The 22,484-nt window shown below is 45.9% G+C and overlaps 2 protein-coding genes across 2 annotated transcripts in view; one reads left to right on the top strand and one right to left on the bottom strand.

Moving 5' to 3' along the window:
- Nucleotides 1-22,484, bottom strand: part of COL4A2 (collagen type IV alpha 2 chain) — a 635,121-nt gene that overhangs the window by 228,809 nt on the left and 383,828 nt on the right. The window lies entirely within an intron of this gene.
- Nucleotides 1-22,484, top strand: part of COL4A1 (collagen type IV alpha 1 chain) — a 148,055-nt gene that overhangs the window by 50,739 nt on the left and 74,832 nt on the right. Inside the window, exon 2 of the mRNA XM_060080230.1 lies at nucleotides 8,320-8,379. Within this exon, the coding sequence (XP_059936213.1) occupies nucleotides 8,320-8,379 (60 nt within the window). The remainder of the gene's footprint in view (nucleotides 1-8,319; nucleotides 8,380-22,484) is intronic.

The following is a 22,484-nucleotide window of genomic DNA, read 5'->3' as shown; positions in this document are numbered from 1 at the left end:
GAGTTGGATGGGAGGATGGGCAGGTGGTGGCTGTATGACGTGGGAGGATGGGAAGGTGACGGCCGTTTCAGGTGGAGGATGAGGAGGTTGGAAAATCGTTCAGGGAACCTGGAGAGAGTAGCTAAGACTCAGAAACTTCCTGCTGGGAGGTTTCCCCTCTGAAGGTGGGATATGTGAGTCTCATGAAGGGCCGGGATCCTCTGGGGCCACACACGTGCCTTGGACAGGGCAGTCGGTGGCTCTGGCAGAACATTCTGGCTCAGGAGGGTGACCCCTGGGCTAGAAACTTGCTGAAATAGACTCCTCCGCGTTTGTCCTTCAGGCCAGTGAGTCAGCAACCCCCAGGGCCCCCCGCCCAGTTCCCGTCTCCAGGCAGCGTTTCTACCCGTGGGTCCCAGTGGACGTCCTCAGCCCACCAACTTGTTTCACACACAGTCATCTGAGCCGCTGTCATGTGGCAGCTAATTATAGTCACATCTGTTTGCAGCAGGACCACCAGTGACCTGGAGGAGAAGTGCTGGGCTGCACCATCACTCCCTCTAGTTTATCCCACTCCCAGGCAAGGACATTCCACATCCACCCCCACCAAGTGGGAGAAATGGAAGAAAAGAAATGAAAATGAGTCACCAAAATTGTACGATGGGGAAACAGGAGAACAGAACTGCCATCACATGGCAATGGTCAAGCAAACATCCTCATATCCTTGTGTTGTTTGCTGAGAGCCCACCAGACTCTGCAGAGTCAGTTCTTAGTCAGACGACGAGAGATGCTGCGTATTCCAAGATCAGTTTGTTTCTCAAATGTTTCATGCTCATTTTTTTTTTTTTGCCAAGAATATATCAACACTTGTAGTTGTTTTCACATTCGAGCAGAAATGTTTTGTGAGTCTAAAAAGTAGTGGGGATATTCTGTTTCCACGTTTTCCAAGATTGACAGGAACAGAAATGTTATTTTACTTAACTAAATTCTTTTCTATTGGATTAAGGATGAAAAATTATTTTCACATCTTTGGAATCACATCTATTTACATTTATCAAAAAAAAACCCCGATGATGATAGAATAACGATCAAGCAAATGCAGGTGAAAGCACGTGGATTGTGAGCTCCTTGGAGATCACTCACCCTTCACTCCACGATTCCAAGCTTATTTTTGGAAGTTCAAAAATGCTGTACAAATGTAGGTTTTTAAGAAATTATTATTATACTGCAATGTTTGGCTATAATTTGCTCTCTATCTTGTTATTAATTTTTTTTTGTTTTCATGAACAGTTTTGTTGGTTAGAAACTTTAGAAAACATGACATAATAGTAGCTATAATGATGGGGTTTTCTCGTCTTTTACTTTAGTGGAAGTCGTTCACACTAGTTAATATTTCATTTAATTTTTTATGTGTATTATATGTAATTTTGCATCATCGTGTTTTGGGTTTTTTTGTTTCTTGTTTTAAATTGGAGTATCGTTGATTTACAGTGTTGTGTTAGTTTCAGGTGTACAGCAAACTGAGTCAGTTATACATAAACATGTATCCATTCTTTTTTAGATTCTTTTCCCATGTAGGTCATTACAGAGTACTGAGTAGAGTTCCCCATGCTATACAGTAGGTTCTTGTTAGTTATCTTACCTTGTTATTAATTTTTAAATCCTAGGCACACTTCTTGGGGGAGGGGTAGATTTTATTGAAGAAATGTGTGAAATCATAAAGGCACAGTGTCTCTTATGTGCGTGGATCAGAAGCCAGGTCACGAGCCAGGACATTTCTGGAAACCTAGAAGCCCCTTGAGTCCCCTTCTAGTCACCAGTAGCCCCCTAGGGTAACCACTCTGCAACTGCATTTTGTTTAGTTTTGAACTTTATATAATTGGAATCTCCTGGCTTGTTCTTTGGTGCCTGGATCCAGGTTGCTCGGTACTAAGTCTATGAGACCTGTCTGTGTCATAGCCGACCTTCCTCCGTGGGTAGGGGTTTCATTCCGTGACTCCAGACCACTGTGTTTTTATTCTGCTGTTTCTAGGTCGGGCTACTTAGTAGAGTGTTGCAATAAACATTCTTGAGCATGCCTTCAAGGAAAATTTTATTAAAGCACAGCAAAGTGCGAACATGGTAAATTCACAGCTCAATGAATTTTTCCACGTGTTACCATTCCCCCTGATCAAGCAGAGAATGTTCCCAGCACCTAGAAACCTCTTAGGCAACCCCACCGGAGGCCAACACTCTCCTGACTTTCACCGTTGATAGTTTCATTTGTTCTTGATCTTAATGGGATGGGGTGTGTGCTCTCCTGTTGAAGTTTCTTTTTTTTTTCATAATTTTTTTAAAAAGTTATTTTATTGAAGAATAGTTGATTTATAATGTTGTGTTAATTTCTTCTGTACAGCAGAGTGCTTCAGTTATACGTATACATACGTATTCTTTTCCATTATAAGTTATTACTAGATTTTGAATAGAGTTCCCTGTGCTATACAGTAGGACCTTGTTGTTTATCCATCCTATACAAAATAGTTTGCATCTGCTAATCCCAAACTAATCTCTCTGGGCAGGGGGTCCACGGAGGCATAGACAGCCATTTTGCAGAACCTCATGGCAGTAAATTAACATTTAAAACAAGAATTACCAAAAATAGCATACCCTAGTTAAAAATCACAAACAGGATGGGAATTAGGACCTACATATTAAAATCTCCCATATATACTCTCTATTTCTTTATGATGTTTTAGTTTCCAAAAAGAGTGTGAGCTCATTGAGCCTTTTTTTGGGGGGAGGAGGTCATCTTTTATTCACCACACTACCATCTTGGGAGTAATGATACAGAATTAAAAATAATAGAAATGAGAAGACCACACTTCAGTGGGATGTGATAAGGGCAAATGTTGAGAAGCGGTTTCAGTAACGACAATGTATGACATGACTTTTGATGGACATCTGCCCGCATACCTGTGGGACAAGTGCCAAGAGGGGGACCAGACGGTGTGTGATGCTCAGCCTAGGAGACGCGGCCTCACCGTGTTCCAGAAGGGTTGTCCCACTTGACCCCCGACCATGGGGAGTCTGGAAGCTCCACTTTTGGTTTCTGCGTGCTTCCAATTTCTGCCCTAGTAGACCTAAAATACGTTCCTGTGTCTCTACATATTTCTTTAGTGGGGTAGATAATTATTCACAAGGTTCCCCGAAGGAGGGCTACGACCAGGAAGAAAACGGGGACCGTCCTATCACCACAAAACTATTTTGACATTTTGCACAGCGCAGAGAATGTGAAAAAGAATTTGAAAGATAAGCTGTTTAGACTTGGCCGAGCTCCACTTGTCCCTATTTGGCAGGATGTGAAACACATAAAAATTGTTACAGTGGGGATGGTAAAGGTCTATCTCCCTTCAGAAGCAGGAAAAAAATCAGACAATTGAGGACTTGACTGTGTTTAACTCATTTCAAATATACTTCCCTGCGGAAGGTATGTCACAGTTAACAAATTAGCATGAGTGGGCATTCTTCCTCTCTCTCTCTCTCTGTCTCTGTCTCTGTCTCTCTCTCTCTCACACACACACACACAGAGTAACGTGCAGTTGGCTTCCTTGGTTAACTAAAAAAGTCTCTCTCTAAACGGATTAGCGAGCCTCCCCACCTAGAGCTCACTGTAAAGTTGAGAAGAGCTTTCTGTCAGTCTGTAGGTCAGAGAAAGACCGGAAATCGAGTTTATTTCAAATGAAAGGCGTTGACCCTCGTCTCTCCCCTTCCTTCTTCGGCGCTCGTACTGTGTATCGTAAATCTTCGGGAATTTTTGGAACTTAGCCTACTTTATAGCATTACTTCTGATGGTTTGACTCTCTGGAAATTTTTAATTGGGGCATGAAAGAAAATGTGAATAACATTCATTGTTTTATCCTATCATGAAAAGTATAAAAATACTCGTACAGAATGTAAAAGGTATTCGATGTAGGGATGACTTCGTTGTACATTTTGCATTCCTTTCCAGTTGTACTCTTTGTGGGCATTTAAAGGTGACCTCTGCTATTGAAGTTGTGTGTGTCCTACAGATATCATTGAGAACTGATGTATTTTTTTCTGTTTCAAATACTATTAATTCAGGTCTGCTTCCATTTGGAGTGAATTTGTTATGCTCTCGTGGTAGATTATTGGCTGTCAAGTGTGACTTGGTTTTCATTAAGCTTTTCTATGGTTTTAGGGGTATAAATGGTGATGCTTTTCCCCCTGCGAAATTTCTAGGGTTCTCTTACCCTCACCGGTCTGAGTGACCCGTGTCACTGTGGACCAGGGATGGTCTACTTCTATAAGATGGACCAAGACCCACAACTTTTTGACCTTTGGGATCTTTAGCCACATCCCCCATTTCCAAGTGGAGACTGTCTTCATGACCAACTTCGTCAGTCGTGACTGTAGGTTAAGTGTGTGTCTCCCGGGAAGAAAGCACAAGCATGCCTCTGGGGACTTTGAGCTAGTTTACTTGACCTTGCACTCGAGGAGGGGAAAGGCAGGAGGCAAGGGTGGAGTGTGAGTACTTCACAGAATGTACAAGTTCTTCCTGTTCTAGAATCTGAAACAGATGGGATGGGAGCTAGCTGACTGGAACCCAATATCTTCCAGACTTCAGACTTGTCCGCCCCCTCAGATATGCAGCCAGGAGGGAACCACTGGGGCCAGGGGGGCTGCCTTCTCTCTTTTCATTTTGCTGAGAGGTCTGGACGTGGAATGTAATTCCTCAGGAAATCATGAAATTTGTGACATGGCCTTTAGCATGTTAGGTCACCTGCGAAATCGTGACTCTGAGTAACTCATATAGTTTATTCGCCCTTCCAAATAGTAATTCATAACGGAGGGTTGAGACTTGCATTACTGAAGGCTTTTATTTAATGAGCTATTTCAAAATCAGACATTACACCAGATTGAAAAGGACACTTGGTACGTCATCGTTGTCCTTTTTATCCGTGCACCCCTGAGTCACAGCTAAAATGACTTTACATGCCAGCGTGATATTCAGCCTGGGGCATTCTATAACAGCAGTTGTAAAGGGCCAGAAGACTGATATTTCAAAGTAGATTTCATTTAGCAAAGTAAATGTGCCTCTCATGATGTTTGTTTGTTATTCTAAAAATTAGGTTTTTTTTAAACAGAGCCATTTGCATAAAATGCTAGGCCACCCAGAATGTGAAACAAAAATCATGGTCTAAAAATGCCTTTTGTTCTGCAAACTTGACCATCATTTAGATCTTCTTAGAATGACCAGTTCTTTGGAATTGTCTTCTAGGGCCAGAAGGGGTAATAAAATTTCCTATGTGAATAAAGCAGATAAGGAGGCATGAGTGTCTTTTGTCTGGGATTAAGAATTTATTTATTTGCTTGATGTAAGCTGGTAGGAGCGGGGGGAGGGTCCTTTAATGGGGCCTATAATAAGACTGTAGTCCTTTTTCTCATCTCCGATTTCCCCCAATACTTGTCATGACCTGAAGTGTTGTCCAAGGGAAAACTGCTGGATTGTTACCCACACACGCTGGGTGTGTTTCTATAGCAAAAGCTCAAGAAACAATTTGACCTCAACATCCACCATTGGGGCCCTGTGACCTCTTTTCTGGGGTCCCCTGCAATTTAGGCAGCGGTCCCCACCCTTTTTGGCACTAGGGACCGGTTTTGTGGAAGACAATTTTTCCACAGCTGGGTTTGGGGGAGGGGAGGGGGGATGGCTCAGGTGGTCACGGGAGCGGTGGGGGGCGATGGGGGGCGGCAGATGAAGCTTTGCTCACCACCTGCTGTGCGGCCCGGTTCCTAACAGGCCGGGGACCAGGTACCCGTCCTCGGCCTGGCGGTTGGGGGCCCCTGAATTAAGGCATTTACCTATAGCTTCAGGGAACAGTTCCAGGAAATTCATTTTTATAACCTTTTATAAAGATGAACTTTTAAGATTTTATCAGCATTTCAGAAGAGGAAACCTCAGAATCACCAACAGCCATTTTCAGCTTCAGTCATTAGATTCCCACCTAATCTGAAGTTTTGAAGATGCCGTTGTTGAACTGTACTTAGAAAGTCCGTCACCACCCTGGGCTGTTGTTGGGTTCCCCCAGCTAAGCCTGGGTGATGGGCGGACATTTCCTAAGTCAGTGGGTCTTGGCCTGATTGAGTTTTCCTTCTGGTATCCTTGTGGATAAACAGCAGAATTTAAAGAGCAGAGCTGGGTTTCTGGACCCGGCTCAGAAGCAGGCAAGAGGTGGAGATGGGACAGTTGCAAGGAAGAGGCCACCCGGAGCCCAGGTGACTCGGGGCTGCCGCACCTGTTGGGCTCCCCTGGCCTGGGGGCTAACCTCGCAGCATCGGGCGGCTCCGGGGGCCCAGGCATCCTCCAGAGCCTCCCCTTTTCCCTGGCTGGTCTGGGGATCTGGAACAGTCCCACCCTCACTGCCGAGTTCCTTTTTGGAGTATTTTCCCACAGTGCTGTGATGTAGTTATACGTTGTGAGTTGACGTACCAGTGTCACTGGGTTGTCTCCGATGCCCGTCTATTAATGTTTGAACAACTAGGAATTGGGGTAGATCGAACAGTTGAGGGGGTGTGTCATGGTTCAGTCAGTGATGTTCTTTATTTCCTGCTGTGGGTTTTACAGCCGACGTGGTCGCAGGTGAAATACAGGCTGTATCAGGCTGGGTTAGAGGCTCTGGGCTGCCCTCCAGGGGCTCCCGGGGTCCGGGGACACATACATGCAAAGGACTCTGAGAAACATGTGATAAGGGTCACAACAGCGGCATATAATCCACATTTCATGCGTACCGGGTTAGGAGCAGATAGTCCTCTCCTGGGGATGGTTGAGGAAGGCTTATCCCCTGAGTCCCTTGGTCCTTTTATATTTGTGCATTTTGGATGAATTTCTGGAGCACAGGTTTGAGATTTTAGCCTCATCTCTTTAGACAACTCTGAGTGGTCACCCAAACCCAGATTCTGAAGCAAAACTGTGCACAGGGATTGATCTACAATGTTAGGAGCTTATGAGCGTGCATGCTGAGAATTGCCTGAAAGATGAGTCAGGGAAAGAAATAGATCTGTAATCTCTGGGGTCGGTTTGGACTGTTGTCAATTGTCTCCGTTTCCAAAATGTAAAATTAAGAACAGCTTACTGTCTTGGAGGCACTTGTTCGGATTTCATTTTATAAAATAAATATCTCCAGATGTAGCTGTTTTATGCAGAAGATTTCCAAGGCAGGGGAACTAAGACTTGAGTATGTTGTTAAAAAAACAGACTTCACACAATCACAGTATTATTAATGGTATGGTTTTATTTTCCAGAAACTGTATTGCTGGAAGCATCACTTAGACATACATTTTATCTCACACTTAATATCAAGCCACTAATAAACCTCAATAGCTGAATTATCAATATTCCTATCACACCCTCTTCCATTCTATCCACAATATCTATGTCTATTTTGGTTTAGAATTTGGATTCTTCTAAGGAAATTGCAAATGTATTGAGCACCATCATATGTTTGTCTTTTAATGCACTGGCAGTTTTCCATGATGGGAGTTGAAGTTGAGTTTGTCTCAACCTTGTCCTGGTGTGTTATTTAAAACCTCCTAACTCAGTTTTCATGTCTGTAAAATGGGGATGGTAACGCGTACCTCGTTAAATAAGATGGTGGCTGATCGTTTGTTGCACCTGGTGGGCATTTGAACATGCTGTTTCCTTCTTTTCCAGCTCTGATTACATACTTGGATTCTTTATCTTGTGTTTTAACATTAATTTAAATGTTAGAAATGAACTACAAGGAGGATTTTGTTGTGGAATGTTCTTTGATTGAACATTCCAGCTTTAATTGAATTAAAAATCAGTTCTTTAAGGCTTGGGCTTCTTCTTTTTTGTCCTTTCTACACATTTTTTTTTTTTGCATGTATCTGTGTCTCTGGGTATGTGAGGGACGAAGCATGGACTCCTCCCCCGCCACTCCAATCTCCCGTGGTCTCAGGTTTGAAACTCCTGAATCAGAAGTGTGATACTTTCGTAGCCTTCAAGATAGGAGTGGGTTCCTGTTGTTTTATGGGAAATGGAGAGTCCATTTCTAAAAGTGTGACAGCCTTCACTTTTTGGACTGAGTGATGCTCTGATGTGTTCCACTCCCGGATTGCTGTTTTGTCTGTTAGGGCAAAAGAGATGGACCGTTGAACAAGTACGGAGAGCCTATTAGAACAATTCCAGAGAGTCGTGCTCATACGAAAAGGGTAGGGCTAACCCATAAATAGGTGAAGATGCCAAAATCATTTCAGTTCAGCTATGGACCTCAATTTGCAGGTGTTCTTCTGTCTAAAGGTGTTTTCTCTTATTTCCAGGGTGTGTGCGCTGGCTCTGGCTGCGGGAAATGCGACTGCCATGGCGTAAAGGGACAAAAGGTGAGTAGCCCGAGCTCCGATGACAGCAATTTCTCTTGAATTGCCATCACTGTGGAAGTCATTAGAAATGACATTAAAACAACCGAATAATCAGCAAGTCATGTTAAATCCTGATTACCGTTTCAATAATTTCCCCAGAGCAATACAAATGAAGCAAAACCAAACTTAACAGTATTTTTGAGGAATCTTAACTTCTCTTCCCCAAAGATTGTAATTATTGGTGGCAATTAACGTTAAGACAGTGATTTGGTTTTTTTTCCTTTTTTGACCGTAGAAGGAACAAGTATATTGGCAGAAAATCTGTTGAGTCAATAGCCTTCTTTGGAATTAGTGCATGAGAACTAAACTCAGCCTTTTTCTGAAAAAAGAAAACATTTATATTGAACTCTAGAGCCTTCTCTTCAAATTAGAATTTTCAAACAATTTTAAGTTCATAACATCCTTGTCTAGATTTATTTACAGAAACAGTAGCTATTTATTGTTTCCCAAATGCAAAATTATAATAGTTTTTTCTAAGCAAGTTCTCTGCCTCTCTCTTACTTGAAGAACCACAGATCTGGATAAAGATCATTTTCTCTTGAAGGCAGGTTGGATCTTGAAGGCAGGCCGTTGTTTTGAGAGAGAGTCTTTACCCGGGGACAGTGCAGCATCCTGTAACTGTCTGGGGGTCACCATGGAAACTGGGCGGGGCCATGAGACAGCATGGCCAGTGGGTCAGTCAGTGGGACCCACAGCAGCTGGGGCCATCTGGAAGGGAGGGAGGGGCCCCCGTGGACCTCTGCCTGCTTTCTGGGACTGGAGGTGTCATTCAGCAGGGCCAGGGTGCAAGTTCTTCTCTCCCTTCTGTTGTGCCCAGGGCATATGGGGCCACAGACTCACACTTTTGAAATTCAGCAAATTCTACTTTACAGAAAACTGTTTCATTTCTTTTCAGCTATTTGCTGAAGTACCAACATTATTCTTTTAAAAAATATGTTGACAGTTGGTGACACTAGTATTACCAGGATAGGTTTTTGAATAAATGAAGTATGTGGAAACATTTTTATATCTTTCATCATCAACTTTATCAACTATAATTCATCTTCAGGTGCTGTTCCTTCCCTTACTTGGGACGTTTTTCTAGCTAGTTCCAGGCTGCATCCTTGAGAGGAGAGGCAAGTCTGTTCATACCACAGATTCTTTTTCTGTGTGTGTGTCTAACTTGAATTATAAGCACGCTGAACTAACAAAGAAATCCTTCAAACTACAAAAAGTGGAACTTTCAACAAATAGGAAATGGAGACCTATATCAACACTACTCTGCTTTTCTTGTAACTTAAAGCATCGGGGGGCAGGCAGAGTTGGTGTTTCTCGCTCGTAAAGAGAATGTGTCCATTCCACCTGCTTTCTTGATCTCCACTCCCCTCCATCAGCTGCAGACCTGGGGGCACTTCCCCAGGCCCTGGTGCTTTTCAGACTTCCTATTCTGGTCTTATGTTTTCTAGCCTGATTCATTTGAATTTTAACCAAAAATCTACCCATTATATATAACAAGGTAGATTTATCCAGGTGTAGCTTTCCAAATATTTTTGGCTGACTTCTCGACTTGACAGGGAACTGGCCCATGTCAGTTCAGAGCTGGCGAAGCATCTTTCGAGATGGCAGGTCACATCTCACTCACAGGGGGCATCTGGCACCCACCCCAACAAGGAAAGGGTCTTTAAGTGTTTCTTTTCAAATCCGAGCATTGAGGAAGCCCTTGCTGTGGCCAGTGTGTCAGCAGAGGCTAGGTCTGTGCTTATCGGGGACACAGGAACATACACTGTAGGGCCTGCCTTCCACTTTGGCACGGGAAGGTCAAGGTGGGAAAGTCACAGGACCTCCGTGTTCCTTCCTGGCTTGACCTTGCTCCCTCAACTGTCTGCTCCATTGCCCACTTTGGGTTTCGTACCTTATTATTAAATAAAAACTATTTAAAATAAAATACTGGCAAGCTTTGGGTTAAACCATTCTGAATTTGTGTTTTAAAAGGCTGTATTTTTTTTGTGTGTGTGTGTGGTACGCGGGCCTCTCACTGCTGTGGCCTCTCCCGTTGCGGAGCACAGGCTCCGGACGCGCAGGCTCAGCGGCCATGGCTCACGGGCCCAGCCGCTCCGCGGCATGTGGGATCCTCCCGGACCAGGACACGAACCTGTGTCCCCTGCATCGGCAGGCAGACTCTCAACCACTGCGCCACCAGGGAAGCCCAAAGCTGTAATTATTGAATGGATTCAGATGGCCTCTGAAAATTTAGGGGACTAGCTAAATGATTTAGTATTATAGCCTTTAAACAGAAATCAGAGCTCTGTCTTTTCTCGCCTTGAGCATAAATCTTTCAGGTCCTGTGGTTCACATAGCATGAGCCGGGAAGAGGGCCTTCCTCCCACTGAAAGAGGAAATTTTAAACTTCCACTTATTGTCTCGGACGTGATGTTAAAATAATCAGTTTAACGAAGGGAAACACCCAGAGCTTGACTAAGCTGGGGCTTCAGGTCTGGTTCCCTTTCTCTCATCCCAAGGTCAGATAACAAAGAAACGTATTCTTGGTTGGCACGTCAGCAAGAGAAATTGGTCTTCCTTCAACTGCCACCACTGTTCTCAAAGTGGGTCCTGCACGTGCTAATAGGGTGTAAATGCAATAAATGAATAAAGGCTTGAGCATCACAGAATTTACATCGAGTGGTTCAAATCACAGGCCTGCTTTTTGAGTTACTAATGCCTGTCTTCGATTCACATAGGAGTTATTTTGCTGTTCTCCAATGTGTACAAGTTAAATGAATTTTGACGTGCTTTTGAAAATAGGATGATAGAAGCCATATAACTCAGGGAGAGTTCACATTACCTAACACTCTGAGGCAGAGTGTCAACTGCCTGAGAACTTTGGAAACAAACCATTGTTTCTGAGAAATGCCCCCTCGAGGACCACTTTAAAATATTGGCTACTTAGAATCCACCAATGGAAATCGGAATATCTCCAGTATAAATTGCCAAATCCCTTTTGGCGAAGTCCTGCGTTCCATGGAGATATGATTAATTGACAGAATGTCTTATATTCTCCAGATATCATAAGCAGATATTAATGCATTAGATCATTGGTTGTTTTATAATCTCGTAGTTATCAGTATAGTGCTAGGGATCTTATTCTGAGTTCAACAGTTAAACTCATTGAGCCTTTCACTGGATTTCAGTCTTTGCTGATTTGTTTGTTTTCCCACTTCCCTGGCTGGCCACGCAGATCCTCAGATGTTTTCTCTAGGTAATTAATTTGGGTTTGTACACAGTGACGTCGTGTCTTTCCAGAGGCCTCAGCAGTGTGGGAATGGTATCTCCTTAAACTGATTAGGGTTTTGAGCGCTTGCCTCCTCAGAAAGAGCCAAACGTTAAGCTCTTAGTTTGCTCAGTAACCCGATTTTCTCAATTATTTGAGGTAGTGGGAAAGGCAACGTATTCCCAGGAGTTACTGCCATAGGCTGGGAAATTAACCATTTATACTTGGCAAAAATTGAGTTTGCACAAGAAGTCTTTCACATATTTCAACCACAGGAGCCCACATTTATGTAGAGCTACCATTCTATTCTGTGACCCTTGCAGTGTCCAAAGAAGGATGCTTCAAGTTTCCTTGAAGTAAGCGAGGTAAGAGATATACACATGAAATAAATAACAAGTTAAGAGTAAATGATCAAATTGCAGGGGAAGCAGCAGAGAAAACAAGTGCTACAGTTGTCCTGAGAAGGGAGTGATCCCAGTGGCCTAGGACCATAAATAAAGGGACAGTCTCCTGGGTGAAGTAGGTCATGTGTTCACTAATTCTTCAGACTCACTTGTATATAGAATAGGGTCATCTGTCACACAGCTGCAAAAAGATAGATGCTGAATTTAACTACACTGATCAGAGAAAATAGCCCCTGTGGCCTGTCGATAAATGCTACCATGGCAAAGGGTTGATGGTTCCTAACAGAGTGACTCTTGAAAGGGACTTTCCCAAACCAGTCTTGGGAGCACAGAGAATCTTAATGAAGCAGAATTGTAGTATTTCTAAGGAATGATGAGAACAGCGTAGGTGACTCATAGCTTCTCAGAACGCTTTAACCTGCTGATACCCAGATCTTTGCCAGCAACGTGGGGAAGAAACACATTCTCCTTTTATTGACTAATTAGACTGTCTGTAAATCACAGCCCCTCCCTACATACCCAGCTCATCAGATTGTGCACTCCCAGGCTGCATTCAACACAGAGAGCTTTGAAAATGGAATTTCTGTCTTCTTGTCTAAAACACGTAGCCCCTCTGATTTGGAAGAGTTGGAGGTGCCTGTCCAACCTGAAGTGATTCCGTTTCCAGTCCTGGAAATCTGGGGAGAAGCTTATGTTGCTGCATGCCCTGCGCTGGTGCATGCTTCTCTCTTGTTAGGGTGGATGGTCTGTGGCTTCACCAGCCCTTTACCTCCTGTGTATATTTGACACAGTCAACAGACATCCCACGTCAGACCTCCATGTAAACCTGTCTGTCTGCATCTGACACTGAATGATAACCTCTGCTTAGACACAGCAGATCTCGGCCAGAACAGAAACATCCTGGCTTTGGAGGGTCAGAGTGAGAAAGAGAAAGGGGCTGATGTGTACTGACTGTGTCCCTTGGGCCAGGCACAGTGCTGAATCTTTTTATGCTTACTGTGATTCTACCCATTTTACAGTTGAAGAAACCAACTAGCCCAGGGTTTCTCAGCTTTGGCACTATTGACATTGTGGGTGGGATGGTTTTTTGCCTTGGGGAGCGCCCTGTGCACTGTAGGATGTTTAGCAGCGTCCCTGGCCTCCACCCACCAGATGTCAGTAGCTCCTTCCCTCCCCCAGTTGTGACAACTGAAATGTCTCCAGGTTAAGGCCAAATATCTCCTGGGGCTTGGGGAAACGGGGGGAGCAGTCTGGATTGAGAGCCCCTGAACCAGCCTAGTGTCTTATAGGGAATAAGAGGCAGGCGACAGGGTCCACGTGCTAATCAGAGCACGAATCAGTTTCCATTCTTCAAGATAAGAAGATCCTGATCTGGGAGGGCCCAGCAAGAGGAACTCGTCCTTCAGAATATTCTGGAGTCTTGACCAAACTCCCGTTGCTCTAAAACTGAATCTGTGGTCTGTATGCTGTTCCACTGGCCACCTTGCCAAGGAAAGCAGACCTTCTGAAGCCTTTCTCTAAATGGGTGGTGCTGGAACGGATTGCTGAGGACCCCAAAGAAATGAACCTACTCCTTTGGGGCTGTGGGCAGACCTCCCAGGTCCTGTCCTGGAGGAGCGCCACGAGATGAAACAAATAAACACAGGGAGCCACCTTGCCTGTGACGTGGAGCAGGTCAGAGGTCATCTGCCCAAGTCTGAGCCCCACCCCACCTGAGGCAGATTAGGGGGATCCCAGCCCAAACAGCCAGCATTGTACCACCTTCAGGGGGTGTTTATTCCATACAAAGTTTAGAGTAAAACCTTGAGGGGAAGGCGTAGTGAAGTGAGCCTCTTAGGCCTATGTCAAGAGATGCCACTGTACCTACGTGGTGAGGATGGGACCTCCCCGGCCCCTTCCTTCAGGAAATCCTGGCGTATTCTCTGCCCTCTAGGAAATTCGTCACTCTGGTTACAAGGGAGTCATCTTTGTTACAAGTTGGGCATGACGCCTTGATTTCCCAGGAGGCGCATCTGGCCCTGTTTCTCATTCTGGACACAAAGACGAGAGTCGTCACCTTGATCGTCAGCCTTGTCTACACCTGGGAAGATGTGTCCTCTCTTTCCTCCCCACTTGGAGTAGCCGAGGGATGAATCAATCGACGGGGCCTTTCTCGGTTGTTACTTTTAGAGACAGAAAACATGTATCCTTAGTATCTTTTCCTCAAGGCCATGCTAAATAAGAAAAAAGTATGTGCAAAGAATTCTGTATGTCTAATCATGTGTAAATACAGGAGGAGAGGTTGAATTTTCCAGTCTTCCTGATTGTGTGCCAGTTTACATTGCTTTCTGTTAGCTGCTCTTTGCCAGAGACACTGCAGTCCTTGCTTGATTAGGGGTTGAGGCATTTGCTCACCAATCTGACTGTTCTGGCTGTTTGGGCCTATATTGCAGTGCTCACCAAAAATGCCTTCGGAGCTAACATGACTTTTAATATAAAGGATCTTACTTCCTTCAAGATCGTAAATGGAGGAGACTTTCTTAGCTGTCATTGAATCTCAAGTAAAATTCCTTTTTGAGACAGGGACTATATTTTATTGCCATTTTTTGAGAATTCAACAGTCTTCAATTTATACATATATTTATTTCATTGATTTTTCTTTTAATTTACACATGGAAACAGAAGAAAGAGTGCTTTTGTATATTATACTTTATATATCAACTGGTTATTCTCTTTTCATTTCTTATTATTCTTAGTATCTGTGTAGAATCGATTCGCGACCTCAAGGATCACTGAAGAATGAGATTATTATTTTTCATTAGAACATTGAAAATCTCTTTCCCATAAATTAAATTTAACCATTGTTCTAAATATTGAAGGTGTCCTGTTTCTTCCTAGGTATTTCATTTTTTTCTTAAGTAAATGAAAATGAATATTTTTGTGTAAACTCTTTGAAACTTTGGATAAGTTAACTGATTTGGACTAATAATAATGAATGAATAATAACAATAATTTATTAAGCACTAACTCTGTGGGAGGCTCCACACCACGTGTGTATTAGCAAGGACTTCAAAATCTAGTAGATTTAAAAAGAAATTCCGGGCTTCCCTGGTGGCGCAGTGGTTGGGAGTCCGCCTGCTGATGCAGGGGACACGGGTTTGTGCCCTGGTCCGGGAGGATCCCACGTGCCGCGGAGCGGCTGGGCCCGTGAGCCGTGGCCGCTGAGCCTGTGCGTCCGGAGCCTGTGCTCCGCACAGGAGAGGCCACAACAGTGAGAGGCCCGTGTGCTGCAAAAAAAAAAAAGAAAAAAGAAAAAAAAAAGAAATTCCATTTTCTTACTCCTAGGATGTGAAATACACAAAGTCAAAACGCAGAAAAACGTGCTACTATGTAACATATTAGGAGGTTTATTTAATAAAATTAAGATTTGTTTAGTGTATTTGAAACTACTTGTATTAATTTTGAGACTGATTGGAGTTCTTTATGTTTGTAAGTGTTCTGTTTTGAGCATTTCCCACAGGGCGATGGCGGCCAGTTCATTCTTTCCCCAAACGTGGTTCTCAGACCACCTTGAGGACGTTCTTGGATGCGTCCTCTGGGATGGAATATGGAGCAGCGTTTCAAGGACAGATACGTTTGGGGGACGTGAGCTGTGGTTAAAGTCCCGCCCTGGGACACCTCAGAACCTTTAACAGAAGCTTCAGAACCTTCAAGGGTGGCTTTTCCCATGTGGTTTTCCAAACTCCTCTGATCACAGACCCCTTTTATTTCTCAAATCAGGAACAGCCTTTAGGAAAGGAGCTTCTGTAGAATGAGAGCCTAGGTTCTAGCGTGCGTTCGACCATCTAAGCTGAGTGGGTTCCATCAAGTCATTCTGACCACATTCTCCTAAGAAAAGGGGAAATGATCTTTGACCTACAATTTCCCAGTGTTGCTAAAAGGGTCACGTGAAAGGTATGGTACCTAAAAAGCACTTGGGTCATTTAAAATGTCATTTATGTTACATGTCATTTTAGCGTGAGTTTTAAAGTTGGGATAAATATGGCGATGGAGTTTGCTTGATGGTCCAGTTGGGGACAGATTTTAGGTGTAAAGACATAGGGGTGAGCTGCCCGGCTGAGAACTTCTCAGTTCACAGAGGCGGACTGGTTCCACCGAGACAGAAGTTCTCCCAGCACCTAATATTAGAGAGATGTTAGGATGTTTTTAGAATTATAGCACCATTGTTAGGAAGCTTGTTTGTAGCTTTTGGATGCTTTTGGTGGAGGAAAAATGAGAGGTACTCACTTGGGAGGTCTGTCTGGAAATATCGTCCAATTTCTAGTCAACGTTGTGATTTAATCATCCATTTCGAGAATCATTAGGGGAACCAACTCTCCCTTTATTCACTCTCCTTATGTTTCAAATACCTCTTTTTGTTGTTAAATGCTTTTCCTGATATCCATATAATTACAGGAATTGTCCAAACTCCTCTCTTCCCCCAGCTAACTCTCCCTTTTTGGGGTATTTTTAAAGGGGAACCTCTGAGAAGTGTCATTTATTTCTGCCATGTAATGGATTCCAGTACCCCAAGTGTCTACTTTAATCGTTTTGGGGTCTTGGCATTCACCGCGGGCTCTGATGATATATTCCTCTTCCCGTGCACTGGGTATATGGGTTAATGCACACTCTTTGCCGTCTCCATTGCTTTTTCTGGTGTCTTGCAATGCCAAGATTTTTTCCAGATGTCTCCTATTTCCACATATTGGACATGAATCATCATCTGGCAGAATCATCGTGAGAAGCAGTGTGGGTTCCCACATCCACCTACTTTTGTCTTTTTAGTAGTTCTTTGAAAACAAAGGTTTTTTCTTTTTTTTTTAAAATATGCTTGAATCCAAGAGTGAAGTATCAACAGTGTACCATAGGGAAGCCATTAAAAGCAGCTCCATGCTAAGTGGGTTTATTTTATCCTTCACATCAGGCCCACCACAGACATCTCCCTGTGCTTTGGACGTCACTGGAATATGCCCTCTCGGATACCCTGGGGGGAACCGTGAGCCACGCGTCCCCCAGGGTCCACCTCATCTTCCTATTTCTCTCCATTACATAAAAATCTGTCCCTTTGCCATGTGCTTCTGAGACCTGTTAAACTTGCGATAGACTATAATCATACAAGATTCTACGTTTTTGGATCTGTAACTGTATTTGGAACGCACCTCATCCAGTGCAACTTCAAAAAGAGTGAGTTGATTTCATTTCCATGTTTAGAAGGAGTACTAGGAAATTAAATGTCTTGAGTGGAATATCGTGTCCTGTGACTTTTTTTTTTTTTTTTTTTTCAGTTCGCGGGTCTCTCACTGCTGTGGCCTCTCCCGTTGTGGAGCACAGGCTCCGGACGCGCAGGCTCAGTGGCCATGGCTCACGGGCCCAGCCGCACGTGGGATCTTCCCGAACCGGGACACGAACCCGCGTCCCCTGCATCGGCAGGCGGACTCTCAACCACTGCGCCACCAGGGAAGCCCATATCCTGTGACTTTTAAAGCACAGAACCCCTCGTGTGAGTGGACGCTGTCATCAGAGATGCCGGCGCATGGCAGTCCTCATCTTGACTCTTAATGGAAAAATTATTTTTTTTGTAAATAGGATCCTGACCAAACATTGGCTGGCAGGAATTTAGCTTTCTTTTAGAAGGAGCAAAGTGAGGCTGTATGTGTCAATTCAAGATCAAAGACTCAACATCGGGCTTCCCTGGTGGTGCAGTGGTTGAGAGTCCGCCTGACGATGTAGGGGACACGGGTTTGTGCCCCGGTCCGGGAAGATCCCACATGCCGCGGAGCGGCTGGGCCCGTGAGCCATGGCCGCTGAGCCTGCGCATCCGGAGCCTGTGCTCCGCAACGGGAGAGGCCGCAACAGTGAGAGGCCCGTGTACCGCAAAAAAAAAAAAAAAAAAGACTCAACATCAGCCCTGACGAAGGAGAGCTGTACAGTTGGATTTTCCTCCGTTTGTGGGTAGAAGATCACGAGCCTTCAAGATGTGTTTCCAGACGGCACGTAATGATGCGAGATGGTTCCGTGGTGTGGGTGTGGAGAGCTGCACCCCCAGAAATGGCATTAACAGAACCCTCAGCCTTGCAGGGTGGCTCGGCACCACGCGTCATTAAACAAAGGAAGACATAGCCGGAGGGAACGAGGGAGCCAGTGGGCTGTGGGGAGCGGGTGCCCCTGGGTCTTACTTTCCCTTCGGCAAGCCCCTTGGAAAAGTCAAAGGTTCCCCTGCACACCGTATCCACGTGTGGCTTAGCCTACCTCCATAGCCACGAGGTTTTATAGCAGCATCGTGCTTATCTGGCCCCAAATCCAACTAGCTCTAGATCTCTTCACTTGGAAATCCACCCTGGGGGGCTAACGATTCTCGACTCCTCCCTGAAATGCTGTCCGGACATCCTTCCTGGTTCAAGGTCCCTCTCTGGTCACCTTCATCCGTATGAGGTTGGGCTGACTCTCGAGCTTATAGACCAGCCAGCAAAGAGCTGGAAGACGCTTTTGGTCATGCATGAGAGATGACAAGCTCTCCTACATGTCTTGTTAGATCCTGAGGTTTAGTCCAAAGAATTTTTTTATGGGCGGGCGGCTCATTGCGGCAGGTGATGTCCATATGTTTGTTCACTGATTGCAGGTGAGGAATCCCTGGCTCTAGGTTGGTTGGTGTGAACTCTGAGGTCTGTAGTGTCTGGATAAATGCTTGGTTGTGCAGTGGTTTCCCCTAGATTGGTAAAGGAGTTCAGGCTATCCAGGGTCGATGCAGTGAGCTGCTTGTATCCGTGTGCCCCCTACTCCAATCTCGAGGGTCTCGTTGAGGTTTTGCCTGGTCGTGGCCGCGAGCCGATAGTTTTAGGGGATGGTTGGCACCTGTCCTCGAGGATGTGACAGTCCCAGGCAGAGGGAGGCATTACACAAGTAACAGCACCAATAACCCCCAAGCTGAACACTCTGCTGTGAGCTCCAAGGGCAGAGAGAAAGCAGTGCCGTGAGATTGAGCCCCGGGGGGTCCAGAGCTGAGCTGGGGTCATGGGTCAGGGAAAGGGAAACAACTTTCCAGGAGCAGACACCTGAAGTTCAGGTACCAGGCACAGGACATGTGAATTAGGCTCCCAGTTTTGATTCCCTGTTGTTCATCATGTGTGCCCTGATTTGGGGTGGAAAATGGGGCACTTCGGGAAACTACCATGGACAACTGTCCCCCTCCCCCATGCATCTTCTCACTTCCTCATATGAGACCCCAAATCATGAAAGGGCGGAATGGGTGTCTCTCCGGAAGCCCTCGGGAGTTACTCTTTTCTTAAGCGGGGTCTTTCCTCGCTGCTGGGTATTTCCGAGGTGAGGGTGGGGGTGCCTGGGTGCATCTTGTTCCCAGGCCATCTGTCTCCGGATGCAGGAGGCTGCGGAATGATGTCTTCTCTTCTGCATCAGGACGTCCCACCTTTGCCCCCGGCCCACAGCGTTTCACAGGCGTGCTGCACAAGTCCTTTCACCACGGCTGCTGTGGGTGGTGAGCATTGGATCCTGGCCCTCCCGACAAGGAGTCAGAGCCCCCGAGGTTTGGTGTCTGAATCCAAATACAGCGGCACTTGTTAAAGGGTAGCGCAGGCTCGTCCACTTCGGGACCACACAGGCTGAGCCCTGGGCGCGCCCAGACGGCCTGACCTCACACCGCAGGAGGCCCCGGGGGGCGTTCTGGCTTCCTGAGATCCTCACCCGCTCTGGATGTGGGACGCACTGTTCGTGCAAGAGACGCTGACTTGACAGCTAATTGAACGCCCTGACTGCCAGGGCAGGAGTAATCTTCGGCTGGGGAAACTTCCAGAAAAGCTAAAAATAACATTCTGAAGTCCGTTTGGGGGTTACTGAAGCAGAGCGATGCTCTTTTTTATGGACGTTAGATTGCTGGTCTCTGCTGAGGACTCGGTCCTTCAGGCCCTTGTGAGTCCAGGGCCCTGAGGATGGGAGCTGAAGCTGAGGTCTCAGGGTGCAGACCTCTTCCGCCCCCAGGGCTCTGAAGACACTCCAGTGCCCTTAGACTTGACCCCGAGTGGGGTTCGCGCGCTTCACCGTGCGGCCGCGCCACACTCTCCTCCTTCCTTTCTTTGTACCAGTTCTGCCCTTCATGTTCCTCCCACCAGGCGTTCCTGCTCCTTCCCACGGTGATCGGGTTTGCCTTCTCCGCTCCCCTGCACAGGTGCATCTGTTTCTTTATGCGGTGCCCCGTGGCATGCCTCTGGTGATGCGTTCTCTGGGGCCTGCATTCCTCCCTGTATCTCCCCAGCCTCTCCCCTGCATGCGTGTGCAAACACACATGGGCATGCACACACACAGGCATGCACTCACACACAGGCATGCACGCACATACAGGCATGCACACAGAGGCATTCACACACAGGCATGTACACACACAGGCATATGCACACACACAGGCATGCACACACAGGTATATGCACACGCACACAGGCATGAACACACACAGGCATGCACACACGGGCATGTACACACACAGGCATGCACACACAGGCATATGCACACGCGCACAGGCATGAACACACACAGGCATGTACACACACAGGCATGCACACACAGGCATGCACACACAGGCATATGCACACACAGGCATATGCACACACGTGCACACACTCTTTCTACTAGACACCCTCCTACCCCCAACACCACCCTCCCCTATTATCCCATTGGAACCCTCCCTGCCCCGCCTTCCAGCCTGGGTCTTTTCCTCTTTCTGCATCGGCAGTGTTGAAGGTTGCTGCTTGGGACTCCTCCGGGATGTGGTGCTGTGGGAAGCGGGTGGGGACACCAGGGGTACCAAGTCAGGAGGGTGACATTAGAGCCGGCAGGGTGTAGGCCACGGCCACTTGAAGGTGAGAAGCAGCTGTGCTCTTTATGGAAGCAGTGGTCTGGGGGGACACCCAGGTGGTGTGGGCCTCAGAGGGGAGCCCAGGGAGCCCAGCCTTTATGGGGAGATGGGGGTTTTTCTTGAGCTGCTTTTCAGGATGCAGGACACACCTCACAGGTATTCGCCCTCTATGGATGTGGTGCGGGGCAGCTGTGTTTATCTGTGCCCTTGTGATTGAGGTATGTTTCTCCACCTGAAAAAAAGTCTAGGAACTTTGATTTAAAGTTGAAAACCTCCAATAGGGAGGACATGGGCTCTGAGCTCTAAAACCTTCCAAATCAAAATGTCTACTAGCTCTGATTTCAGGCCTTCTCTGTAGATACCAGAAGGTTCTTTAGAGCTTTGCTACTACTGGCCTTTCTAGAGTAAAATGTAATTTTACCAAAAGGAACCTTGATATGCAGTCTGTGTCAGAACACCTTTGGTACGCAGTCAGTGTCAGGACGCCTTTGGTATGCAGTGTCAGGACGCCTTTGGTACGCAGGCAGTGTCAGGACGCCTTTGGTACGCAGGCAGTGTCAGGACGCCTTTGGTATGCAGTGTCGGGACGCCTTTGGTACGCAGGCAGTGTCAGGATGCTTTTGGTACGCAGTCAGTGTTAGGACGCCTTTGGTATGCAGTGTCAGGACGCCTTTGGTATGCAGTCAGTGTTGGAACGCTCCCTTGGTCTGAGGCATGGAAGGTCAGGCCATAACGGGCTCTTATTTCACAAGCAGACATCTCCTCAGCGTCGGATACTTTCTCAGTGATGTATGCAGAGAAGAGGGGACTGTGATTCAGCAGCCTTTAACTCCTCCGCCTTTTCCTCATTCATTTTTCGAGGCTGCTGTTGTGGAAGTTAACGTTTCTTCAGTCCTCTTGGCCAGCTGGTTTTTCTCCCCATTTTCCGTTTTGAAAAATCACACGATACCTGCAGGGAAGTGTTCATGGTGGGGATTGGCTTCTGCTTTCCTCACGCTTTTGTGTTTTCCACTTGCTCATCTATTCAGCTCTCTGTATCTCATGTGTGAAAATTTCCCAGGGGCCGGGAGGTCAGTGCTGGTATGAAATAACTTTTCTGAAATCATCCTGACTTTCTGAAAGAACTCCTCTGATGGTCGCCCCCAGCCCAGCGACAGTTGGTCAGGGGTCATCCCCTGGGTCTTATTACTGGGTAAATGCCGAGAGCTAAAAGGGAGGGAGAAAAAGATTGTAATTATGACAGTATTAGTGGGAATAACCATTCCTGTCCTTTCTGACTTACTTATATGACGTTATATTCTTAGCACGAAGTGTCCATCTTTAATTTAAAATGAAAGTTCCCCAACCTGGAGGCTGTTCACCCTCTGGGGCACCGTTCCCTCCAAGGCCCACCCCTCACGGAAGGGCTTGAGGTGTAACACGGAGAGAAACAGGGGTGTCCGTGCTGTGAACGTAAGAGCTATTCTATGCGTCCAGTGATGCTTCAAACAAAGTAATCTGCTCAGTGAGTAGAGTTTAAAATTCTGTTTTTTAA

Source organism: Mesoplodon densirostris, chromosome 17 (genome assembly GCF_025265405.1).
Source record: "Mesoplodon densirostris isolate mMesDen1 chromosome 17, mMesDen1 primary haplotype, whole genome shotgun sequence".
In the NCBI taxonomy this organism is placed as follows: Eukaryota; Metazoa; Chordata; class Mammalia; order Artiodactyla; family Ziphiidae; genus Mesoplodon; species Mesoplodon densirostris.
The sequence above is the reverse complement of the archived record's forward strand: the minus strand, read 5'-3'. Positions and strand labels throughout refer to the sequence as shown.